Below are 21,200 nucleotides of genomic sequence, written 5' to 3' on the forward strand. Positions count from 1 at the left end.
TTTATCCCATCCTTTGGCTTCTACCCTGGGGAAGGCAGCAGAGGGGAGGAGTTTGCAGTCAGGGACAAGAGGCTAAGCAATCATTAACTGAGATGAAAGCAGGGGCAGTTACTTATGTTCTATGAGATGATTGATACCTGGGGGTCTGGGGAGTTCACCTCGATCCTCGACAGCAGGAGGCCAGCCCATGGGGCCCACGGTGACAACAGTTACCACTTAACTGGGCATCTACTTTGTGGCGAGCATTTTACAGTTATTAGCTCAATAACGACCATGCTTATCCCTCACGCGGTAGATCATATTATCTGCATTTGTCAGACAAGGGAAGGGAGGCTCAGAGGGGTCGAGTAACTTGCCTGAGCGTACTCAGCCAATAGATGAGTCGCCTGTGTTCAGTGTCTGTAGTCTGGGGCCGGAACACATCCTCTTTTCTCTGAGTGGGTCCACGCATTCATTCAACGAGTCTTTATTCAATACATGCTATGGACCAGGTTGTATCAGGAGCTAAGAGTACAGCAGCAAACAGCTGGGGAAAAAAATCCATCTTCACGGGGATCTTTCATTCCACTGGCACTTTCTGAGGCAGAATTTCTATGAAAGGACTCAGGCTGGCAAACAGCCCAAAGTCTGCTCTCCCCCAAGTTCAGGGCTCCTGCCAACGCTGCTGCACACTGCACACGGGCAGGAAGCAGATAGGGGAACACCCCAATGCTGCCAGCACCTTGTGAGTCATTAACCCTCTCAGTGCCTCCTCTCATCTCTGTGCAGGAAAGGGTGCAACTAGACATTGTCTAAGCTCCTGGACCAGCTGCACTGGCATCAGCTGGGAGCTTCTTAGAGATGCAGAATCTCAGGCCTCAGCTCAGATATATATGGGATCAGAACCCCCCTTTTCATCCTGTCCTTCGTGTGTTTTGTGTGCATGCTGTTGTTGAGAAGCTCCTGTCAGGGCTCCCTCCTCTTACCTTCTGCCCTTTCCCTAGCCTCTGGTGGGAGCAGCTACTCACCAGCAGAGGGCACTGTAGGGAGGGGTTCACCTGTACCCAGGTTTTCTCTTTCGCTGTCCCCTCCCTTCCAGACTCAGACTGACTTCTGGGATCCTCAGCTACTCCTCCAGCTCAGCTGGACTTTGCCAATAGATAGGGACAGACTCCCACACCCCTCTTTAGGGCTCTGGAAGGCAGGTCATTGCCGGGAAGCTCCGGGCCACTCCTGCCCGGATTCCCCGCCCACCTCTCCTTGTTTGCTGGCCTGGTGACCTGGTCTGGCTGATTTCTCAGAGAAGGAACTGCTGTTCCTGGGCAAGCCAACAGCCTCTAGGAGCACCTACACGGTAAGGTGAACACACCCTGGGGCAGCCGGGGGCAGGGTGAGCATTGCAATGGGGCCACCTGGGGCTCAATGAGGCCAGCTTAGCCAGAGTGTGGAGAGCCTCTGCTAGAGGAGAAGAGGGCAGGGGCAAGTGCTCAGTGGGCGTGAGGATCTGGGAGCCTGTTGTATGCACTATGGAAATGTGGACTATGCTGATGAACGCTGCCCATGGCAGGTTTGGACTCATCCGTCTGGTACTTTTTATGTGTTTCAATAATGAGCTGGCAGGGTTTGAGTAGGCATGGTAAGAACCAGTGATGGGGGACAAGGGTTGAGAGCTACCTCTAAGGACATGAGCAGAGTGTTACAGCAGGAATCCAGATCTTTGTGCTGGAGGAGGCAACTTCCGAGGGACAAGTGATGTCAGCATTCTAAAGCACCGTTGTCTTGGGGACCTGCTACCCATGATAGTCTGGGGTCAGGGCCAAGGCAGACTGGAGCCATGGGTAGTAAGGAGGCAGGCATGGGTTTGAGAAGGTCTAGGCTACATTTATCTGGTTGGCCTGCTGTAGATTCAGGACCCTTCCTCCTCCTAGGGTTAAGGGGAGGATGGAGTGAGGGCCAAGCAGCTTGGAGATCTGCCAGCCTGGGAGAAAGGGGGCCGAGCTGGGGGAGAGTTAATGAATGGGCTGCCCATGAGAGGCCCATTGGGGCCTTGGGGAGTAATATGCCAACTGTTTCAGGTTGGGAGGCTGGGCAGGGAGACTCTGCTGTGCCATCCAATGGGGTGGAGGGGATTTGGACTCTGGTCTTTGGAGGCCCCAGGAAGGTTGTTGCTCCAGAAACAGTGGAGTCCCTCCTTTCTTTCATGTTAACTAGCCACCGGTGCCTTTGTGGGCAAGGGGAGGGGTTTGTCCCGCACCGTGGAACCAAGGATGTGCCTTTTGGGTCTTTCCATTTATTTTTACTTTATTTTTGTTTCTTTCTCTTTCAACTTCACTTCCTCTAGAAGTGGAAAGGAAGAAAGACCCATGGGGGAAAAGGGGGCAGAGAGAGAAAGGTAATGTTTCTGAAACACAGTCATCTCTGTTCATCCTTCCCTCTGCCTTCAGTTGTACTTAATAATCTCCCATACGCCTCCATGGTGAGGAGAAAACTTGGCTTCCTTATCTGGGAAACGGAGGTAAAAATAATACCCAACTCACAAGGCTACTATGAGGATCAAATGAGATGGGCCACATAGAGTACTCCAACACAGTGGCATGGGGTAGAGCTCCATGAATGATAACCAGTATTACTGCAGTTATAATCCCAATTATTTTTCATGTTGGAGGACCTTTTGGAATGGCTGCAGCGTGAAGGGTTGCTGGCTGCTCCAGCCCCCTTTTCCACCAGATGTGGGGCCTTGCCATCTCACCCACTTTACTCACGTGCCCTGCAAAGGGCTTTGGCTGAAGAAAGCTGCTACAGTGTGTCTGCAGGGTTGCACTGAAAGGCAAAGGGAGCAATGCCAAACCTTCCTTTCTGTCTACATTTTCAGTGGGGACCGGGTAAGGGTGGGGGGAATAGATCCTGCCGCAGTCCTTAATCCTGACGCTACAGAGGAGTTTCTGCCCCTTTCTGGGAGGACCCAAGGAAAGGGGCTTGGGTTTCGTGGGCCCTAAGGAAGGAAGGAAGGAAGGAAGGAAGGAAGGAAGGAAGGAAGGAAGAAGGTGGGCATGGAAGGACCTGGAAGCTTGAGGAGAGGCCTCAGCTCTGGGTTGGGGTGTGAACGAAGGGAGTGGGGAGGAACGGATGCCAGAAGCCTCTCTCTAGTGCAGATCCCAGTGAATTAACCATGGGGATCTCCAGGATTTTGACAGAGGCTATGATGCCACCCAGAACTCGGTTACAGAGCAAATGAATCATATTCCCTCAGGAGCTTCCTGAGACATCATCTTTATCCCACAGTTCGAGGTACACAACTGGTGCTCAGGAAAGGTGACAGTATAGAGTCAAGGGTCCTTCTGTAAGGTGGGATGGCCTTGGAGAGAAACTTGGGAGGGGTGAGCATGTCAAGGGCTGGTGAACCACAGGGAGGCGCTGTAGAGCGGGAGGGGGTCCAGGTGGGTAGGTGAGGCAGATGGGGAGAACAGCTGGAGCGGAGGCCAGAGGCTGGAATTAGGCGGGTGTGAGGACCCCAGCCTGGCCCGAGTGTAGGGTGTTGGAGATTCAGGGAGAATGAGGGCGGTAGGCTCTAGAGGGCCTCAGGAAGGTCTGGCAACCATATGGGGAAGCTGCTGGAAGGGCCAGGTTCCAATCTGAGGCCCCCACTGGTAACCAGGTGGGCAGGCAGTCAGCGCCTGCCTTTGCCCAGCCTCACTGGAGAAAACTTTGGTTTTCTTTCTCGTTTTGCTTCCATGTCTAAGTGTGTTACTCTTTCTAGTTCACAGGTCCCTGTGAGCTACCTTCTGACCTTTCTGGCAATAGGTGGGGCCTAAAGAAACAGATTTGGGCAGGGCTTTATCATCTGCAAATGCTTTCCCCATGATCTCATGCCATCCTCACAATCACCCTGAGCAGTAATTATTGTTTAACTTTAGGTAGCTTTTCAAAAGAATTACAAAGTTAATATAAAATACATGCCTGGGGTAAAAAAATTCAAATTCAGGAAAAAGAGTTTAAGAAAATTGAAAGTCCTAGTTCACACCTTCCACCCTCTCAATTTCCTGTCTGTTTCAGTAGTGACTGGGGGGAATAGCATGGGGTGAGTCCTCTCAGACCTGCATTGCTCCAGACAGGAATCACTAGTAGGTCCCAATTGCCATGCACTGTGAGTGTAAAATACACATGGATTTCAAAGGCTTAGTGGGAAAACAGAATGTAAAATATCTCAGTAATTTTGCATTGATTTCCTCCCAAGTGATATTTTGAATATATTGGGGTAGGTACATAAAATATATTATTAAAATTAATTCCTCCTATTTCTTTTGGCCTTTTTATTATGGCCATTAGAAAGTTTAAAATTGCATTTGTGGCTTACATTTTATAAATATTATATATAATAAATATATATTTACATATGTATAAAAATATATATATTACATACAAATGTATATATTTAGAGATTTATATATGGAAGGTTATATATATGTGTGTCTGTATACATATATATGTAAAAATTTTATTTATTTTAGAGAAAGAGTGATGGGGGAAGGAGCAGAGGGAGAGGCAGAGAATCCCAAGCAGACTCTCCATTGAGCATGGAGCCAACCCAGGGCTCGATTTTGTGACCCATGAGATCATGACCTGAGCCAAAATCATGAGCTGGATGCTTAACAGATTGAGCCACCTGGGCAACCCAACTTACATTATATTTTTACAGCATAGTACTATTCGAGAACTTTCTCTGTGGTTGGCATGTATAGACCTGTAAATATGTATCTGTACTTGTCTACAGTTCTGCTAGTTACATTAATGGGGTTGGAGGATGTCTAGTTCTCTGTAACTTGCTATTCCACTTAAAGATTTTTCTGTGAAGATCAAGAGCAGTATTCCGACAGATACAGAAACTGAGGGACAGTAAGCAATAGGACACATTTGCTCAGCCAGTGGCCAAGGTGGCACTTGAATTTACATCCTCCTCACGGGAGTTAAATGTGATGTACTAGGCCATGGGGAGCCATGGCAGGTTCTTGAGTCAGACAGAGATAGGGGAAGTTTTGATAAAGGTATTAATCAAGGATGCACTGGAATGAAGACGATTGGCTCCCTTACTGCAGCCGGCTGGAAGCTAAGCCTTGGCCTCCAGGACATTGAAAAGGCTTACCTGGGACTGCCTCTTTCCTCCTCCAGGTCCTTGGCCTTGGCTGGCCCAGGGGTGCAGGGGAACTGGCAGCATCGAGGGACCACGCGGATGTGCTCTGATGAGAGTGCCTTCCAACCGGCCCGGTTCCTACTGCTGGTGGGTGTCCCGGTGGCGAGTGCCCTCCTTCTGGTCCAGTGCCTTCGATGGCACTGTCCTCGCTGGCTGCTGGGGGCCTGCTGGAAGCTGGATAGCCAAGAGGATCCAGTGGCCCATCCCACTCCCCTACCGGAAAATGAGTCCTCAAGGCAGTGTGCACCGGCCACACTACCGGAGATGGCCGCCTTCTACCAGGAACTGCACACACCCACTCAAGGCCAGACCATCATCCGTCAGCTGATGCATAAGTTGTTGGTGTTCTCAGCTCGAGAGGTGGATCACCGTGGTGGCTGCCTGATGCTCCAGGATATGGGCATCTCTCTGCTCATCCCACCAGGTAACAGCACCTTCTCCCTTCTCAGCCTAGAGTTGTTCCTTGTGTGTTGCACAAGGGTGTCGTGCCACAGGGAGCATCATTCGTAGACATCTCCATAATTTTGAAAATTATTTATATTTTTATGACTTCATTGACTCCAAAGATGGATAGATTGCATATTTTTGTGACAACTCCCTGACAGGAAATCAAGTGCCAGGTGGAAATGAACAGTGTGTTATGACAATTCTCAGTAATGGAAAGTGCCTGGAGCAAGAGCACCTCTTGCAAATTCCCACTAGTCCCGTAAGGGCTAGCAGTGGCCCAGGAGTGAAGGGAGGGTGACCTGCTCAGGATTACGCCACAAGTCAGCTCAGTTTTTCTCTCCTTGCACACTGCTTCCCCATGTGCCCTGATAGGCAATCTCTCTCCTGGGCTCCTGTCCCACCTCCCCTCCCAGTGTGGCCTGGCCTCTCTGGGGTTGGGTGAGCCTGCCTGTCCGGCCCATCTCAACTCTTGTTCTCCCCAGGAGCTGTGGCTGTGGGCCGCCAGGAGAGGGTGTCCCTGATCCTGGTGTGGGACTTGCTGGACGCCCCATCACTGTCCCGAGCCCAGGGGCTGGTGAGCCCTGTGGTGGCGTGTGGCCCCCATGGGGCCTCCTTCCTGAAGCCCTGCACCCTCACATTCAAGCACTGTGCCCAGGAGCCCAGCCATGCTCGTACCTACAGCAGCAACACAGCCCTGCTCGATGCCAAGGCCTGGAGGCCCCTGGGGCGGCCTGGGGCCCACACCTCCAGGGACGAGTGTCGTATCCAGCTCTCCCACTTCAGGTAGGCCCATCGGCCCAGTCTTCCTGCCCGTTGTCTCGGTTGGCCTCATCCTCCACTTTCTGTCTGGAACTGCCCCTTGATCTGTCCCAGACGGCCTGCAAACCCCTTCACTCTCCATGGCCCTTCCTGTTCCCTCTGTCCTAGTGTGTAGGGCAGCATGTTCCACTTCAGCCCTGTCCAGGACTGTGCCCCCTGTGGCAGGCTCTCTGCCCGTCTACACCTACCACCCCAGTCCTCCATCTAGAAGGGTCTGTCCCATCCCCACCTTTGTCTCTCTAAACTTGTCTATGTCTACCCTATGTCCCTGTTCAGGACCATCTAGGGCTAGGGCAGGCTGTCCCCTCCGGTTCTCCAAGACCCCCTCCCATCTCATGTCTGCCCTTAGCTCTGTCTTTCCAGGATCTTAGGTCCTTCTGTCTCTCTTTCCCACTGAGCACAACAGGGCCAGCCGTGTGTAGGACCACGCTGAATCACAGTGGCCCTGAGCCCACCTTCCCTCCCTCCCATGCGGGAGGAGTCTTGCTGGCCCTTCCCCCACTCTGTGATGGTCACTTCAATGTGACTCACATTTTGTCCCCCTACCTGCCTGACTCCCCCTCACTTCCCCCCTTGACTGCGCTCCTTAGCTCCTAGTGCTTTAGGAGCCAGCTGGCAGGTGCATGGGGCCCCCAGCTCCCCTGTCCCCATCTTTCCCTGCAGTCTCTACACCTGTGTGCTGGAGGCTCCTGCGGGCCGGGACGCCCGCAAATGGCTGCAGCTGGCTGTCTTTTGCTCACCGCTGGCGCCAGGGCAGTCCCACCTGCAGCTGCGCATCTACTTTCTCAACAACACACCCTGCGCCCTGCAGTGGGCCGTGACCAATGAGCAGCCCCACGGAGGGCGCCTGCGTGGGCCCTGCCAGCTCTTCGACTTCACAGGGGCCCGCGGGGACCAGTGCCTGAAGCTCAAATACATCTCTGAGGGTGAGTGAGATGGGGGCCTGGGCTGCAGGGGCCCCACTAGAGGGAGGGGGTAGAAACCTGGGAACCTCGAGTTTCTTTTGGCTTCCAAAAGAGGGGGTTCCAAGGGGATCTCTGGCTTCTGTGGCTGCCTGTAGGAGCCCCGGGCTCTGTCCGCTTCCTTCCTCTGTGGTCCATTTGGTCCTGGCCCCTCCGTGGGAGGACAGGATGATGCAGGGGCAAGGGGAGCGGAGGCCTTTATTGCCTCCCCTGGCTGGGGCTAGTTCTGAGGAGGGGTCCCAGTCTTCTCTGCCCCCCCCTTCCTTTGTGGCATAGGCTGCTGCACTTGCTTACAGGACCGAGGACATCTGTGTGGTTCGCAGACAGAGCCTAGATGCATGGCTGCTTCTGCGGGTCGTGGATGGGAGGTGGGAGGCCTGTGTGCTGTGTGTGTGGGAGATGTGCGGTAGTAAGAGAAGGCTGCTCACAGGGTCCCTGTCCAGGCTCTGAGGACTCACATCCACTCGAGACACCTTCCTGCTTTCGCTCCCGCCTCATGCCTCCCCACTGCACCCTGCATGACACCTGCTGCAGAGTAGGCATCCTCAAACACTCGTGGAAGACCCCACTTTCTGAGGCCCTCCACTCTGCCTCCTCTCCAGGTTGGGAGAATGTGGATGAGAGCAGTTGCCAGCTGGTTCCCCATCTCCACATCTGGCATGGAAAGTGCCCCTTCCGTTCCTTCTGCTTCCGGAGAAAAGCAGGTAGTCCAGAAGACCTGGTCCACCTCCTCCCCTCTATTCTTCCCAAGCCCCCACCTCACCCCACCCCCCTGCAGCTCCTTATTTGGTTAGGCATGCATGCACACCTTCTCTAAAAGGTGAGGAGTCACAACTGATCTTAGTAGAGAGCAAGATAGAGCATCTTGCCCAGTGCCTTCAGATTTTGAAAGCCTGTCTGTGGAATCCCTTTCACTTCTCCTGCTCCCTTATGTCAGGCTTTGCCCTTGCTGACCTGCCATGTCCTCTCCTCTTTGTAGCCAATGAGAATGATGACTGCTCCACACTTACCAGTGAGATCATCGTCACCATGCACACTTTCCAGGATGTGAGTTGGAGCTGAGGGGCAAAGCAAGGGCAAGGTTTGGGGGAGCCCTGGGCAAAGTGGGCGAGGAGTCTGGTGCCCAGTAAGTCTGGCCTCAATCACATAATCAAGCAGGTGGATGGCATTCTTCCAGGGGCTGAGACCACCTGGCCTCCAAGTTGCCCTCCATCCCTGACTCTCTTGTCTATCCACGGATGAATCCAGTAGGAGGGTAAAAGAACCAAACCCTCGATTAAGCCCATTTCTTAGTCCAGAGGAAATTGGACATCAGAGAAATGTGGTTTCTTTCTAGGCTGACTGTCTGCACCTAAGAGATGATATTGTGTATCTTCAGTGTGGAAAGCAGCTGGGGAGGGGGGAGCTTGAGTAGGTGGGATGAGAGTTAAATATCCCACTCTCCTGAGGGGGAAGAGTTGACATCAGGGTTGAGAGTCCTTGGGGAATCTGTGGTGGCGCCTCAGTGGAGAGTAGGCCAGTACCTCTCAGGTTGTCACCTGCAAGGAGGGACCAAGGGATGGAGGGAAGGAGGCACATGCCTGAGTTCAGTGTCCCGACCTTTGACTGACTTTTCCCTGCCCTGTGACCTCACCGAGACTTCTCCTGATCTCTTAGGCTGTACCCTCTTTGGCTTCCTGTCTCAGCTCCCAAAGAGCTCAGTAGACAAACTTAAAGCTGGAAGTTCTGGGGTCAGAGGAGCAGAGGGGAAGGGACACTAGGTGGGGCAGGGTTGTATCTCCTGGTAGAGTAGCTCTGGGTGACAGGCTGAAGGATCTGAGGAATGGAGGCAGGTTCTCCAGTTTCTTGCTCAGGGGAAGTCTCATGATCCCTAAGTGTGTTCCTGACCCTCTGCTGGCTCAGGGCTTGGAGACCAAGTACATGGAAATCCTCAGATTCCAGGCATCAGAGGAAGAGTCCTGGGCGGCTCCACCCCCTGTCTCTCAACCACCCCCGTGCAACAGGTGAGGTGGGGTTGCTTGGGCTACTGGTGGCGGGACGTTTGGGATTCTCTCCCCCATCCCTGGCTCCTGCAGGGCATGTACACCATTTGGGGTGTGTGTGGAACAGACTGGGTTTCTCTGATCCTCCCCTCTGAGAACTCCACCTCTCCCACCCCAGGCTGCCCCCAGAACTCTTTGAGCAACTGCAGATGTTGTTGGAACCGAACAGCATCACGGGCAATGACTGGCGTCGGCTGGCCTCCCACCTGGGGCTCTGCGGCATGAAAATCCGGTAAGAGGGACGAGGTCTGCAGTTGGGCGAGGGGGGTGGACTGGGGTGGTGGGCTTCCGGGGCACCTTGAGGACTGCAGCACAGTCAGTCAGAGAATGGCTATTCCCTATCTTGTTCCCCACAATAGAGCAGCTCTTTTTGTTTATTACCATTTTCTCAGTATCTAGAATGATGCCTGGCTCATGAGTAGGTGCTCAATAAATATTTAAAAAATGAATCAATTAACTTATAAGTCATTGGGTACATACTGAGTGCTTGACATGCTGTGCCCTGAAGGGTAGAAGGCAGACTATAAGATAATGTATACAAAGCATGTAGTTGAGTGCCTGGCCTATGTTAATTCAGTAAATGTTAGTAATAATGCAGGCAATGGAACCATGGTCTCTGTCAACAGCAATCAGTAGGAGAACAATTCTGAACTAAGCTCTGGAACCCAGACTATGAGTGCAGTGGTCAGGAAGGACTTCACCCAGGATTTGGGACTAGAGCTGGACGCAGCTGAAAGCAGAGTGGATTTAAAAATCACCTGTTTGCTAAACATTTATCAAGTACCCACATTTATCAAGTGTCCTGGAAAACTATGCTCAGCATTGGAATACAAGGTGAATGAGACCTGATTCCAGCATCCAGGAACTTACACCTTAGTAAGCGGTACAGAGAGCCTAAATAATAAAGGCAGGGTTTCTTGTACATATTTGTGTATTGTATATATCCACTGCTGCATAGCAAGTTGAGAACAGAGACACAACAGCTAAAGCAAGAAGCACGAAGACATGGTGTCGCTCAGACCAAAAGTCTGAACTGGAGGGTGCAGGTGGTCTCCACCTAGGAGGTGGGAATTAGGGCTTTATGGAGGAGGTGGTAGGGAAGTGGGGAGCTGCCCCTCTGCTGGGAGGGAGTAGCACACCTGGTTGTGGGTGTGGTGTGCAAAGTGGGAAAGGGATAGGCTCAGAGCAGGAAGGTTTGGGATTGGGATTGGGAGAAAAGGTCAGGAAAAAACAGCAACACCAAGTTGTAGATAAGTTGAGGGTCTGGAGTATGGGCTTGGCTAGTCCTGGGAAGAGACTCTGGAATGTTTTTGAAGAGGGAAGGGTCCTGGCGAAGCCATGGTTTAGAACAACTGTTTCCTCACGGGTGGGCACGATGTGGTGGCCTGGGGTTGAAGGAGGAGGGGAGAGTATGTCTGGGGTGGGGGACGCGGAGAAAGCAGTTAAGATTATGGGAGATGGTGGGGCGCCTGGGTGGCTCAGTGGTTAAAGCCTCTGCCTTCGGCTCAGGTCATGATCTCAGGGTCCTGGGATCGAGTCCCGTGTCGGGCTCTCTGCTCAGCAGGGAGTCTGCCTCCTCCTCCTGTCTCTCTCTGCCTGCCTCTCTGCCTACTTGTGATCTGTCTGTCAAATAAATTAAAAAAAAAAAAAAAAAAGATTATGGGAGATGGAAGCAACCCTAGAGGCCCTCTTGCCCAAGCTCCCGGTGAAGGAGGAAGACCGGGGTCTAGAGAGAGAAGTAGCCTTTGAGCCAGGATAATCGCAGATCTCCAGGCCCCGGGCCCTCCCACCACCCCAGTCCCCTGAAGGCAGGTAAGAGCAGGAGAGGGCCAGAGCTGGGGGATGGGGTAGATCCCGCCACAGCGCGCCCACGCCACAGCGCGCCCACCAAGCCTGTATCCCGGCCAGATTCCTGTCCTGCCAGCGCAGCCCGGCCGCAGCCATCCTGGAGCTATTCGAGGAGCAGAACGGCAGCCTGCAGGAGCTGCACTACCTCATGACCGTCATGGAGCGGCTGGACTGCGCCTCGGCCATCCAGAACTACCTGAGCGGGACGCACAGCGGTAGCCCGGCGCCGGTCCGCGGGGGCGCCCAGGAGAACCAGGGCCTGGAACTGGACGAGAAGCTCTGAGCACCCCCAGGCGGCGGGGCGGGCCGCCGTCCGCAGCACTCTGGGTCCCGGGGGGCCCCTGACATTGAGGAAGAATGCAGCAGGTGCTCCTGGTCCTGCCCTTCCATCTCATCAGAACCCTGCAACAGTGCCTGAGGCCACCGAGAACCCCGTGAACACCGTTCATTGCCCGCCTCCTCTACAATTGCGACCCGCTTGGTCCTGAGAACAGGTCCCGTCCTGGCCGGCAGGGGGCGCAGGAGCCCAGCGGATGGTCAGGCCTGGCTGGCCTCCGGGAAACTCCTTGACCAGTGGGCTGGGAGACTGCCCTGTTGGCATTCCTTGCGGACTGGCCAGTCCCCTGGGATTCACTGAGCGCTTCGTGACACCCAGCATCGGAGTGGGTATCACGGGGAATCCTGGGATAGAGGAGATGGGGCTTGGAGCTTGACAAACCTGCAGTGCTCTTTTGGAAGTCAAGAAGCACCCACGGGCTGAGGGCCAATGCCAAAACGGCAGTGCCCTGTGGTTAGGACATGTGGGCGTGGGATGAACAGACGTGTTTTAGGAGCTGAGAGGGGAGGCAGCATAGTGTGGGCTGGAGCAGTGAGAAGGCTTCATGGAGGATGTTGGAGAGAGGGTAGGGACAGTAAGGAGTGGTTCAGCCATCTTTGGGTGGGGCCAGAAGGGGATGGTAACACTTCTGGCTTCTAACAGTAGAAGCCAGAAGTGAGCATGGGTGCTGAGGTGTTAAGGAGCTGCCTAGTGGTTGTGATGGGAGGGGAGAACCAGGGTTCAAGGTCAGCCATGCCTGGCTATCCACCGTCTCCTTTGTCTTCCTTTGACTCTGCCTTCCCTTCCTTGCCTTGTCTTCCTCTCTCTCTGCTATTATCTCCATCATAAAACATCAAAATGGAAAAGAAACTTCAAGATGAACGTTCGTTCCCAGTCTTTTTAACTGGAATTGTGTGAGTTTTCAGTCTCTCTGACTTCATTTTGCTGTCACCATTTCGTGCAGCCTCTGCATCCCTGAATCTGTCTCCCTGTTACTCTCTGTCTTAACATCTTCCCAACCCTGCAGAGTCACTGTGCCTGCCTTTGAGGGTTTCCTTTACTCCATGAACCCCCCTGTCCTTCCCCTCAGGCAGCTTTAAACCAATGTTATGTATCAAAAGCAATGAAAAGACCCTGGGCTACCCTATGAATGAGGGGGGAGGATTTTACCCCATGAATCAAGATCCAGTTTAGGGTCAGGAAATAAACAATGGGGATTAAAGAACACACCATTCAGTCAGTGAATATTTATCTACCCCCTACTATGTGTTAGACTCTGTATAGGAAAGAGATTAGTGGGCTGGGGCCTGGGAAGAGAATAAAGGATTTGACTCAGTTCTAGTAATACTTTTGTTTGCAAGCAGGTGTTGTTAATTTTTTTAAGGGCAGGCAAACAATCTCTCTGGCAACACTAATGCTTTGCTTTTGTATTTAATTAAAGGATATGAAAGCTTTTTCTATAGTAAACAATATTGTATAATAAAATATGAAAATTACCTTTCTTCGTTATTAACTGTATTTTGCTCAAATTGATAAATTTGGATGTGGGTATGAATGGTTTTATTTGGTCAAATTATAGCGATGGGGGCTGGTTGGAAGGAAGCGTTTTGTAGATTGTGCTTCCAGAATGAAAACTGGAAATTCTGGGTTCAGAGTGGTAAATTAGGGAGGTTCACTTCCCATTCTGTTAGAAGTGAGCCTTCAGGGTGGGGCCCTTCCACCTCCTCCCTCTTCCATTGTGTCCCACCCTCCTGGTTGGTGCTTTGGCTTTCCTTGCTTCCTTGGCTCAGGATAGGGCTGCTGAGAGCCTCTTTCCTTCCTGGAGTCCAAGTCTCTTTCTTGCTCTTCATACCAGCCCAAGGCATCTTTATTTCGTGTTCCTCCCTACCCTGGAATGAATTATTTTAGGAGTTTCAGGTCTTCTGGAATTGTGCATTGAAGTCACAGGGGTTTCTATGCTGGGACGGAATGCCTTCTGACCCCCACTCTAATTCCTCAGAATGGGCTCCCAGTGCCTGGAAAGAGATGTTTGGAAGTCTCAGGGGGTAGGTGGCAGGCTGCCCGATCTCTGGAGGATGGATCCTTCTTTTCTTAAATCACACCTGCTTGGCATGTATTTGCCAGCACCCAAAGTCAAGGGCTGGAGTGTTGGGAGTGTTGGGGGGAGGGTGTTAGGAGACTTAGCACTCAGCCCTGTCTCTAGTGCTAATTAGCACAGCTCTCACCTCTCTAGCTCCAAACTTCATCATTCTTGGATGAAGTGACTTTACCTTTGGCCCTTTTCCTGGTAGACCACCTGCCTGGTTCCTAAAACACTAAACTTGGGACTTAAGCTCTCACACATGTTGTAGAGCCCTCCTAAACTTTTTGTGTGGGGTTTAGAGCTGGCAGGGGAATAAGCCGGAAGCATTGGCCTAGGTCTGTAGGCTTAGAGGCCCCAGTATTCAGAAGTAACCTGTGTCTTCGGCACCCCATCTACCTGCTGAGTGACACTCACACCAATGTATGGATTTGTGGTGTCCAATAGCAATAAAAGGAAAGCCATATACTTGATTCTGTGTTTTCTAATAATCATACATGCAAAAAATGTAAAAAGGAACAGGTGAAGTCAGTGTTACTATATTTTGTTTAACCTGGTGTGTCCAGAATATTATAATTTACCCATGTGACGAATATAAAAACATTAATGGCATACTTTACATTATTTTTTCATAAAGCATTTGGACTCTGGTACATAGTTTACAATTACAGCATTATCTCGATTTGTATTGAACATGTGCTAAATTTTTGTTGGAAATATTTGATCAATATTTAGCTTTCATAAAATTTACAACTGAAAAAGTATACTTTTGTAACAAGTTAAACAAGCTAAAAGTCTTCCAAGAATGAAATTAGGTATAAATTTTAAAATGTAAATCAATTGAAATAAAATGAAAATTCAGGGACGTCTGGGTGGCTCAGTCAGTTAAGTGTCTGGCTCTTGATTTTGGCTCAGGTCATGATCTCAGGGTCTTGGGATTGAGCCCTGCATGCTTGACATTCACTTGACTCTCCCTCGTGACATTCCCTCCCTCTCTCATGCACACTCTCTCTCTCCTTCTCTAAATAAATAAGTGAATAAATAAAATCTTAAAAAAATTGGGGTGCCTGGGTGGCTCAGTGGGTTAAAGCCTCTGCCTTCAGCTCAGGTCATGATCCCGGGGTCCTGGGATCGGGGCTCCTGGGATCGAGCCCTGCATCTGGCTCTCTGCTCAGCAGGGAGCCTGCTTCCCTTCCTCTCTCTCTGCCTGCCTGTCTACTTGTAATATCTGCCAAATAAATAAATAAAATCTTTTTAAAAAAATCTTTAAAAAAATTGAAAATAAAATAAAAATACTGTTCCTTAGTTGTACTAACCACATTTCAGGTGGTTAGTAGTTAGGTGTGCCTACTGGATACTGTAATGAATAGCACAGGTCCAGATTATGGATCCACATGGGCATAACTTTGGTGTGTACCTAACCATTCACTCATTCACTCATTCATCAAACATTTACTGAATACCTGTCCTACCCAAAATGTTGCTTATAAAAATTCAATGAAGAAGAAAACTCTTGTTCTCTAGGAGCTCCTGGGATGGGGGGAGTCAGAGAAAAAGGGCACCTTTCCCCCGCCCCCCTCCCTGTGTGCACCTGACTCAAGAAAGAAGTGGGGGATAAAGCCTAGGTAGGGTTTGCGGCAGACTCCCTCTGTAGCATGGTGGAGAGGCCATGGATTCAGAGTCAGGTGTCCCTGGCTCGCCCAGCACATCAGGTGGGTTCTCCATTGCTCGCAACAGGATCCTCTCTGGCAGAGGACTATAGACAGGGATTTAATCTTGAAGGATAAACAATCATTTGGAGGGCTGAGAAATAGGATTGAGGTGAAGTTTCCAGGGACAGTACCCTAAACTATGGTGTAGAATGAGCCCAATGGGGAAACCAGGGTTGCCATGGCTGGTACCACTGAGCACTGTGTAGCAGGAACCCAGCATGAGGTCGCAGCCACTTCTGCCAGCAACACTGTCTCTTCTCATTTGGGAAGCAGTCCTTACCACCACCCTTGAAGGCTGAGGTTCTGCGGCCGTTCACGTCAGCACACATGGAAGCTCCTTGCACTACCTCCTTCTTCACGCCACCCATTTCTGAATCAGATCTCAAGTGGGGACATCAGACGGTCAGAGTTCAGATAACTTCCTGAATCCTAGCTGCAAAGGAATCTGAAAATTTGAATTCTGACTTTAATATTGGAAGGTAGGACTCAGTGCAAGCAAATACACCCAGATATGGAAAAAGCTACTCAAAAGTCTGGACAGGCATGAATACAACAGACGTCCACTATGGTGTGGTTAATGCTATGGTTCCAGGCAGCAAACTCTCTTCCCAAGAAAAGTCATACTCTCAGCAGTTTCCTGTGTGCGTCCATTGACCTTCAGAACCTTCTCAATAAAGCATGACTGCACACATCCCTTAGGATGGCTTTCACACCCAAATCTGATTCTGTGGTCTAGGATCAGGCCTTGGCATGTTTCGTGAGTATGAAGCAAGAGCTCACTGACAGTTCTCAACTGATTTATTCAGTCCCTTCTGCAGCCCCACATGCCATCCTGTGCTGCAGAGGCTGAAAACTGAACCAGCATTTCCGAGACCCCCTTGGCAGATGGAGGTCCAGGTGTGTTTCGGTTCTGCCACTCAGCTGAACTCATGTAGGACTTTGATTTGGCATTGAATGAATGTTAGGAGTTGAGCAGGACACAAAGCTGGTGGTTGCTCTGAGGAGCTGAGGTGGCCCAGGACCCACCAGCTGGGGCAGCTGCTCCTGATCCAGTAGCTTCCTCAGGGGCCTGGTTCCGGGATGTTGTGGGGAGTCAATACTGCAAGTCCTACTTACAGCAATCTGTTCCTTCGGCTCTTCCAATGACTATCTAGCCTCATATATCATTTTGTGCTTAAACTCACTAGACAGAGACTCTATAATGTATGACTAAGATCCCTATCTAATGTGCCAATGAGTCTTTCTCTGGAAAGGCTTTCCTTCATTCTGTGATCATACCCTTCCTCTTTGCTGGTGTCAAAGGATCTATTTTCTCCCAAGAGAACAGTAATGGAGAGGACAGTTTTATTAAAATGTCCTTTGTTGATTTTAACCTTCCCAATTTAAAAAACAAAACAAAAAAATTTATTGGTCTTCAAAATACAAAAGCCTTGGAATACTCTTATAAGAACTGTCATCCTTATTCACCCTTTTTAAAGCCTTACACAGGTATGTTTATTTATCTACTTAGCACATATTTGACTAGTTATTATGTGCTTTGAATCATGGTGGACCCTCATTTATTTTCTTATCTGTAGGTAATCTTCCTCATGTTGGCCTTATTCTAGCCTATGCTAAGTTTTTGTTGGTAGAGATATTATGGCTCCTGGCCAACAAAAAGCTAACATCAATACTAGCCAGTTAGAGTCATAATGTCATAAAAACATTAGCCTGAGGACAGGAATATGCTTTAAATTAGCTATCAACCAGGTGGGAATAGATTTGTTTTTTCTCTCAAAAACTAGGAAAAATGCAATCATAAAATTGAGAATAGTATTTAGGAAATGCTGAAGTGAGAGTAAAGATGGGATTGTAGAAAAGTTCCTTAGTGGAGTAGAGAGTAGGGATGAGGATAGGGAAGGGCCTGACACCTGATCCATGGAGGGATTGGCCATTCTGTCCCTGGGAATCCCACAAAACATAAGGAGAGTGTGTGACAGAGAAAGGGACCCACTGATAACCTTGGTCATTTGGGAAATCTACTAGGAAAATCTTCACATCTTGCTCGTGCCCTTTGTATACCTACCCATGGGGCTTCCCCAAAATTGACTTTTTGAGTTATGGCTGAAGAGACCATTTGTGGCTAGGTGGCAGAAGTGGACTATTTTCAGTCATAAGACCTGAGCTCTTGGAAAGCTTCAATTTCTGGAAGATCTCCTTCTTTATGTGTCTGTGCCGTCCTTTTTGCCTATGACCACCACCTTCTTTCTGGGCCAAACTGGTCAGATATGATTCAGATATAGTCCCCCTTGAAACCACATAAGGTGAACCCCCCCCCCCACTTCAGCCTTTGTTTCTTTCCCTTAATTAACACTTTTCAACTTGTTTGATTTCATCAAAGCAGAATGTGTTTCCATTCTCATAGGGTCCCATATTGGAAGCCTGACAATATGGGACAAGTAAGGACTCTGGAAACCTATGGACTTGAACTTGAAAACCAGCTCCATCACTTCCCATGAAGACCTGGGCAAGTCACTTAATGTGTCTGAAACTCTATCTCCTTGTCTGGATAAGGGGGACAATACTACTCTCCTTGAAAGACTGTTGTAGAGATTAATGAGATTATGAATGCAAAGCATTTAGCTCACTTCTTACGTGTGGTCTGGTTTGATATTTGAGGCCTCCCTCTTTGTAACACCATGCAGTGACCCCTGGGGTGGATAATTATTGATTTTGCTGCAGAGAATCCCATCCTCTTCTCCAACAGCACCCCAGTTTCCTTTTAGCAATCATCTTTCTCTACTGGAAATAGTCTCAGAGAGATATAATACCAAAGGAGGCAAACCCTTTCTTGCCTGCTCTTGGTGTAGCTGGGGGCTGGGACATGATCTATGTCACTATCACTCCAGACATGGCATCCTGAGACATTATACTGAGGATGTGCTGTGGACTGAATGTTTGTGTCCCCTTGAAATTCATGTGTTGAAATCTGAACCTCCAATGTGATGGTATTAGGAGGGGGGGTTTTGGGGTAATTAGTCAATGATGGTGCAGCCCTCTTGTATAGGGTTAGTACCCCTAAAAGACACACAGGAATTCTTGTTTCCACTCTTTCCACTATCTACCATGTGAGGATACCACAAGAAGATGGCCATCTGAAACCAAGTAGGTAAGTCTCACCAGGCAACAAATTGCCAGCACCTTGGTCTTAGACTTTCAGCCTCCAGAACTGTAAGAAATAAACATTTGTTGTTTAAGGCCCCTAGTCTATGGTATTCTTTTATATTATGTTATGCTATTCTGGTATCCTGTCAGCAGCCTGTACTAAGATAGGATGTGTGGGATGGTTAATGGCTCTTTAGAGCCATGGAGGTGTGGCTACCTGGCTCTTCCTTTTTCTGAATCAGGACTGGAATTCTCTTGCCCAGGTTATCAGTGGGTCTTTCCAGAAAATTCCCTTCTGGCTCACATTTTCCAGAATTGGTTTTTCTTGCTTGGAATCAAGAACTCTGATTAATATCCCTTAATCTTATACTTAAGCCATGAAATAGCATAGACAATGTATTTGTTATCCATTATTGTGTAACAAATTACCCCCAAACTTGGTGGCTTAAAAACAATGATCATTTATTATCTCTCACAGCTTCTATCGGTCAGGAATTCAGGAACAGTTTTTGGTTCAGGGTCTCTCTTGAGCCTGCATCATCTGAAGGTTTGACTGGGGCTGGAGGATCCACCTCCACAGTGACCCATTCACATAACTGACAAGATGGGGCTGGTTATTGGCCAGAGGCCTCAGTTCCTTTCTGTGTGGGGTTTCCCACAGGCCTTGTTGAGAGTCCTCACACCATGATGGCTGCGCTGTTGATTCCTAGATGTTCTGATGAGGTGGTTGGGGATAAAACAACTCTGAGTTCTTCCACTTGGAACTGTTCTCTGCAAGGTGAGTCAACAATATCCTTCCTCCAAGTTGTTTCTGAGTACAGGAGGCTTATTTTAATCTTTCTACTCCTAATTGTTTTGTTCTCTAAAGTAGAATAATCTTAGCAAAACTTGGAGCAATGCTGTTTAATCCTTTTTCATGAGACTCTGTAAATTTACAGAACACTTTGGCAATCATTTCTCAGTGGTTCCTCACAACAACATTGTGAGGCAAACAGAGCTGGTTGTATTGGCCCCATTTCACAAATGAGGAGACTGAGGTCAATGGCCGAAAAGTGTAAGTCAGCCACAGTGGTTAGAGTACAGTGACAGGAATCAGGCCTGGGTTTCAAGCCCGAGTGTGTCTTTTAATAGCTGTGTGGCCTCGAGTGAGTTGCTTGACATCTATCTGCCTTCCTTTCTGCATCTGTAAAATGGGCTAACAAGAGTGTCACAGTAATAGCGCCAGTCTTCAGGGTTGTCAGAGTTAAATGAAATAGTGTAGAGAAAACACTTAGCATAGTGCCTGGTACTTAAGAAGCACTCAGACGAGGACAGATTATGTATTTTAGTAATTTGCGCAATGGGTTGGTTTGTTCTCATTGGTGAACACACTCATTGGTGCCTGGAAACAAGAAGGACCAACCATCCTTTCCTCTCCTCTCACTCGCCTCCTCACGGCACCCCCTTCTCTAGTGTTTGCTCTTCCCTCCCCTTCTTCCTCAGCTATCTTGTACTATCCCAATATTTGAAGAATGCGGGGTTGTAAAAATTTATAGGGTTCCCATATACCTATATAGCATCCAATTTACTGCAGGCCTTCAGGAAATTGTGTTCAATAAGTACTTGCTAACTCAATCAAAAATCAAGTCATCCATGTGGATAAATGACTAACTGCCCAGCTGGCTGAAGCAGCTCACACACACAGACACAGAGGAGCATTCTTGCCGAGCTCCTCCAGGTTCACCTTTGGAAACCTGTTCATCCCAAGCCCAGACCTTGGGAAGAGACACCCGTGGCCTTCCCAAAGAGCAGCTGTGGTGGCAGGGTGTGCAGGTCCCCTCCAACCAAAATAATCTTAGACCTGGCAGCACCTCTCAGCTTAATAGACCATGACACATTCATTACCTTCCTGGATTCTCTTCTGCAGAGAACTGAGGGCTGGGGGCGCGGGGGTTAGTGATCTTCCTAAGTGAAGGCCCTGGACTCACATCCAAGCCTTTGGACTGTGTTGCCACTTGAAAAGGTCTGCCCCGATCCCCACCTTGTTAGAGCTGTATCTCTGGGTTAAGTCCTGCATCTCCATTAGATCCCTGTTAATAAAACATGCGAAGCACACATTTTATCTGAAAGGGGTCCAGCTCTACCTTAATGGCTGAAATTAGTGTGTCAGATCAGATAGCTATTACCTAGGGTGAGCATTTATCTAGATGAGCATCTTTGGGACTAAGTGTGAGGAAGGGTAGAGCAGGCTAAAGTTATCCACCAGAACATGATTCCCACTTTTTCACTGTGAAAGCATGGTATTGGACACCCACTTCTCAGTCTTCCTGCAGTTTGGTGAAGCCGTGTGATGACGTTTCCAGCAACAGAATGTGGGTGCAGTGATGTAGGCAACTGCCAGACCCAGGGCTCTAGGGCACTCAGCATGCCACCTGCATGCTTCCTTTCTCCTTTTTACTGGCTGCAAACAGACACAGAAATAGCTTTCCCCATGGAATGAGAGCCATGTCTTAGGGGATGGAGAGAGCCTGGGTCACTGACTCTCTGCTTAAAGCAGAGCTGCCTCCTGACCAGGAAGTCTCCCTCAGATGTTATATGAGCTAGAAATATACTTCTGACTACTTTAAGCCACTGGGTTATTGTCAGGTCTCTTTGTTATGGCAGCCGGCTTATCTGTTAGAATT

The 21,200-nt window shown here is 49.5% G+C and overlaps 1 protein-coding gene across 3 annotated transcripts; it reads left to right on the forward strand.

Moving 5' to 3' along the window:
• The first annotated feature begins 1,061 nt into the window (after positions 1-1,061).
• UNC5CL (unc-5 family C-terminal like) lies at positions 1,062-14,548 on the forward strand. 3 transcript variants are annotated; one of them, XM_047734825.1, is made up of 9 exons: positions 1,062-1,333; positions 5,146-5,591; positions 6,097-6,397; positions 7,097-7,359; positions 7,998-8,099; positions 8,375-8,442; positions 9,298-9,398; positions 9,556-9,669; positions 11,346-14,548. In XM_047734825.1, the coding sequence occupies exons 2-9, from the start codon at positions 5,207-5,209 to the stop codon at positions 11,566-11,568; spliced, it is 1,557 nt and encodes a 518-aa protein (XP_047590781.1). In that variant the 5' UTR covers positions 1,062-1,333; positions 5,146-5,206; the 3' UTR covers positions 11,569-14,548. The 3 variants fall into 3 exon arrangements, with proteins under 3 accessions (XP_047590781.1, XP_047590779.1, XP_047590778.1); XM_047734823.1 differs by having other exon boundaries at positions 1,063-1,338; XM_047734822.1 differs by lacking the exon at positions 1,062-1,333 and adding an exon at positions 3,737-3,872.
• The last annotated feature ends 6,652 nt before the right edge of the window (positions 14,549-21,200 follow it).

This window comes from Lutra lutra, chromosome 6 (assembly GCF_902655055.1).
Source record: "Lutra lutra chromosome 6, mLutLut1.2, whole genome shotgun sequence".
Taxonomy (NCBI): domain Eukaryota; kingdom Metazoa; phylum Chordata; class Mammalia; order Carnivora; family Mustelidae; genus Lutra; species Lutra lutra.

What these genes read in the sequence shown, in the direction of transcription:
- UNC5CL (XM_047734822.1), top strand. Translation starts at nt 3,838, where the DNA reads ATGATCTCATGCCATCCTCACAATCACCCTGAGCA. An exon ending in CCTCACAATCACCCTGAGCA is followed by an intron (nt 3,873 to 5,145) that starts GTAATTATTGTT and finishes TTCCTCCTCCAG; the next exon opens with GTCCTTGGCCTTGGCTGGCC. An exon ending in CTGCTTCCGGAGAAAAGCAG is followed by an intron (nt 8,100 to 8,374) that starts GTAGTCCAGAAG and finishes TCCTCTTTGTAG; the next exon opens with CCAATGAGAATGATGACTGC.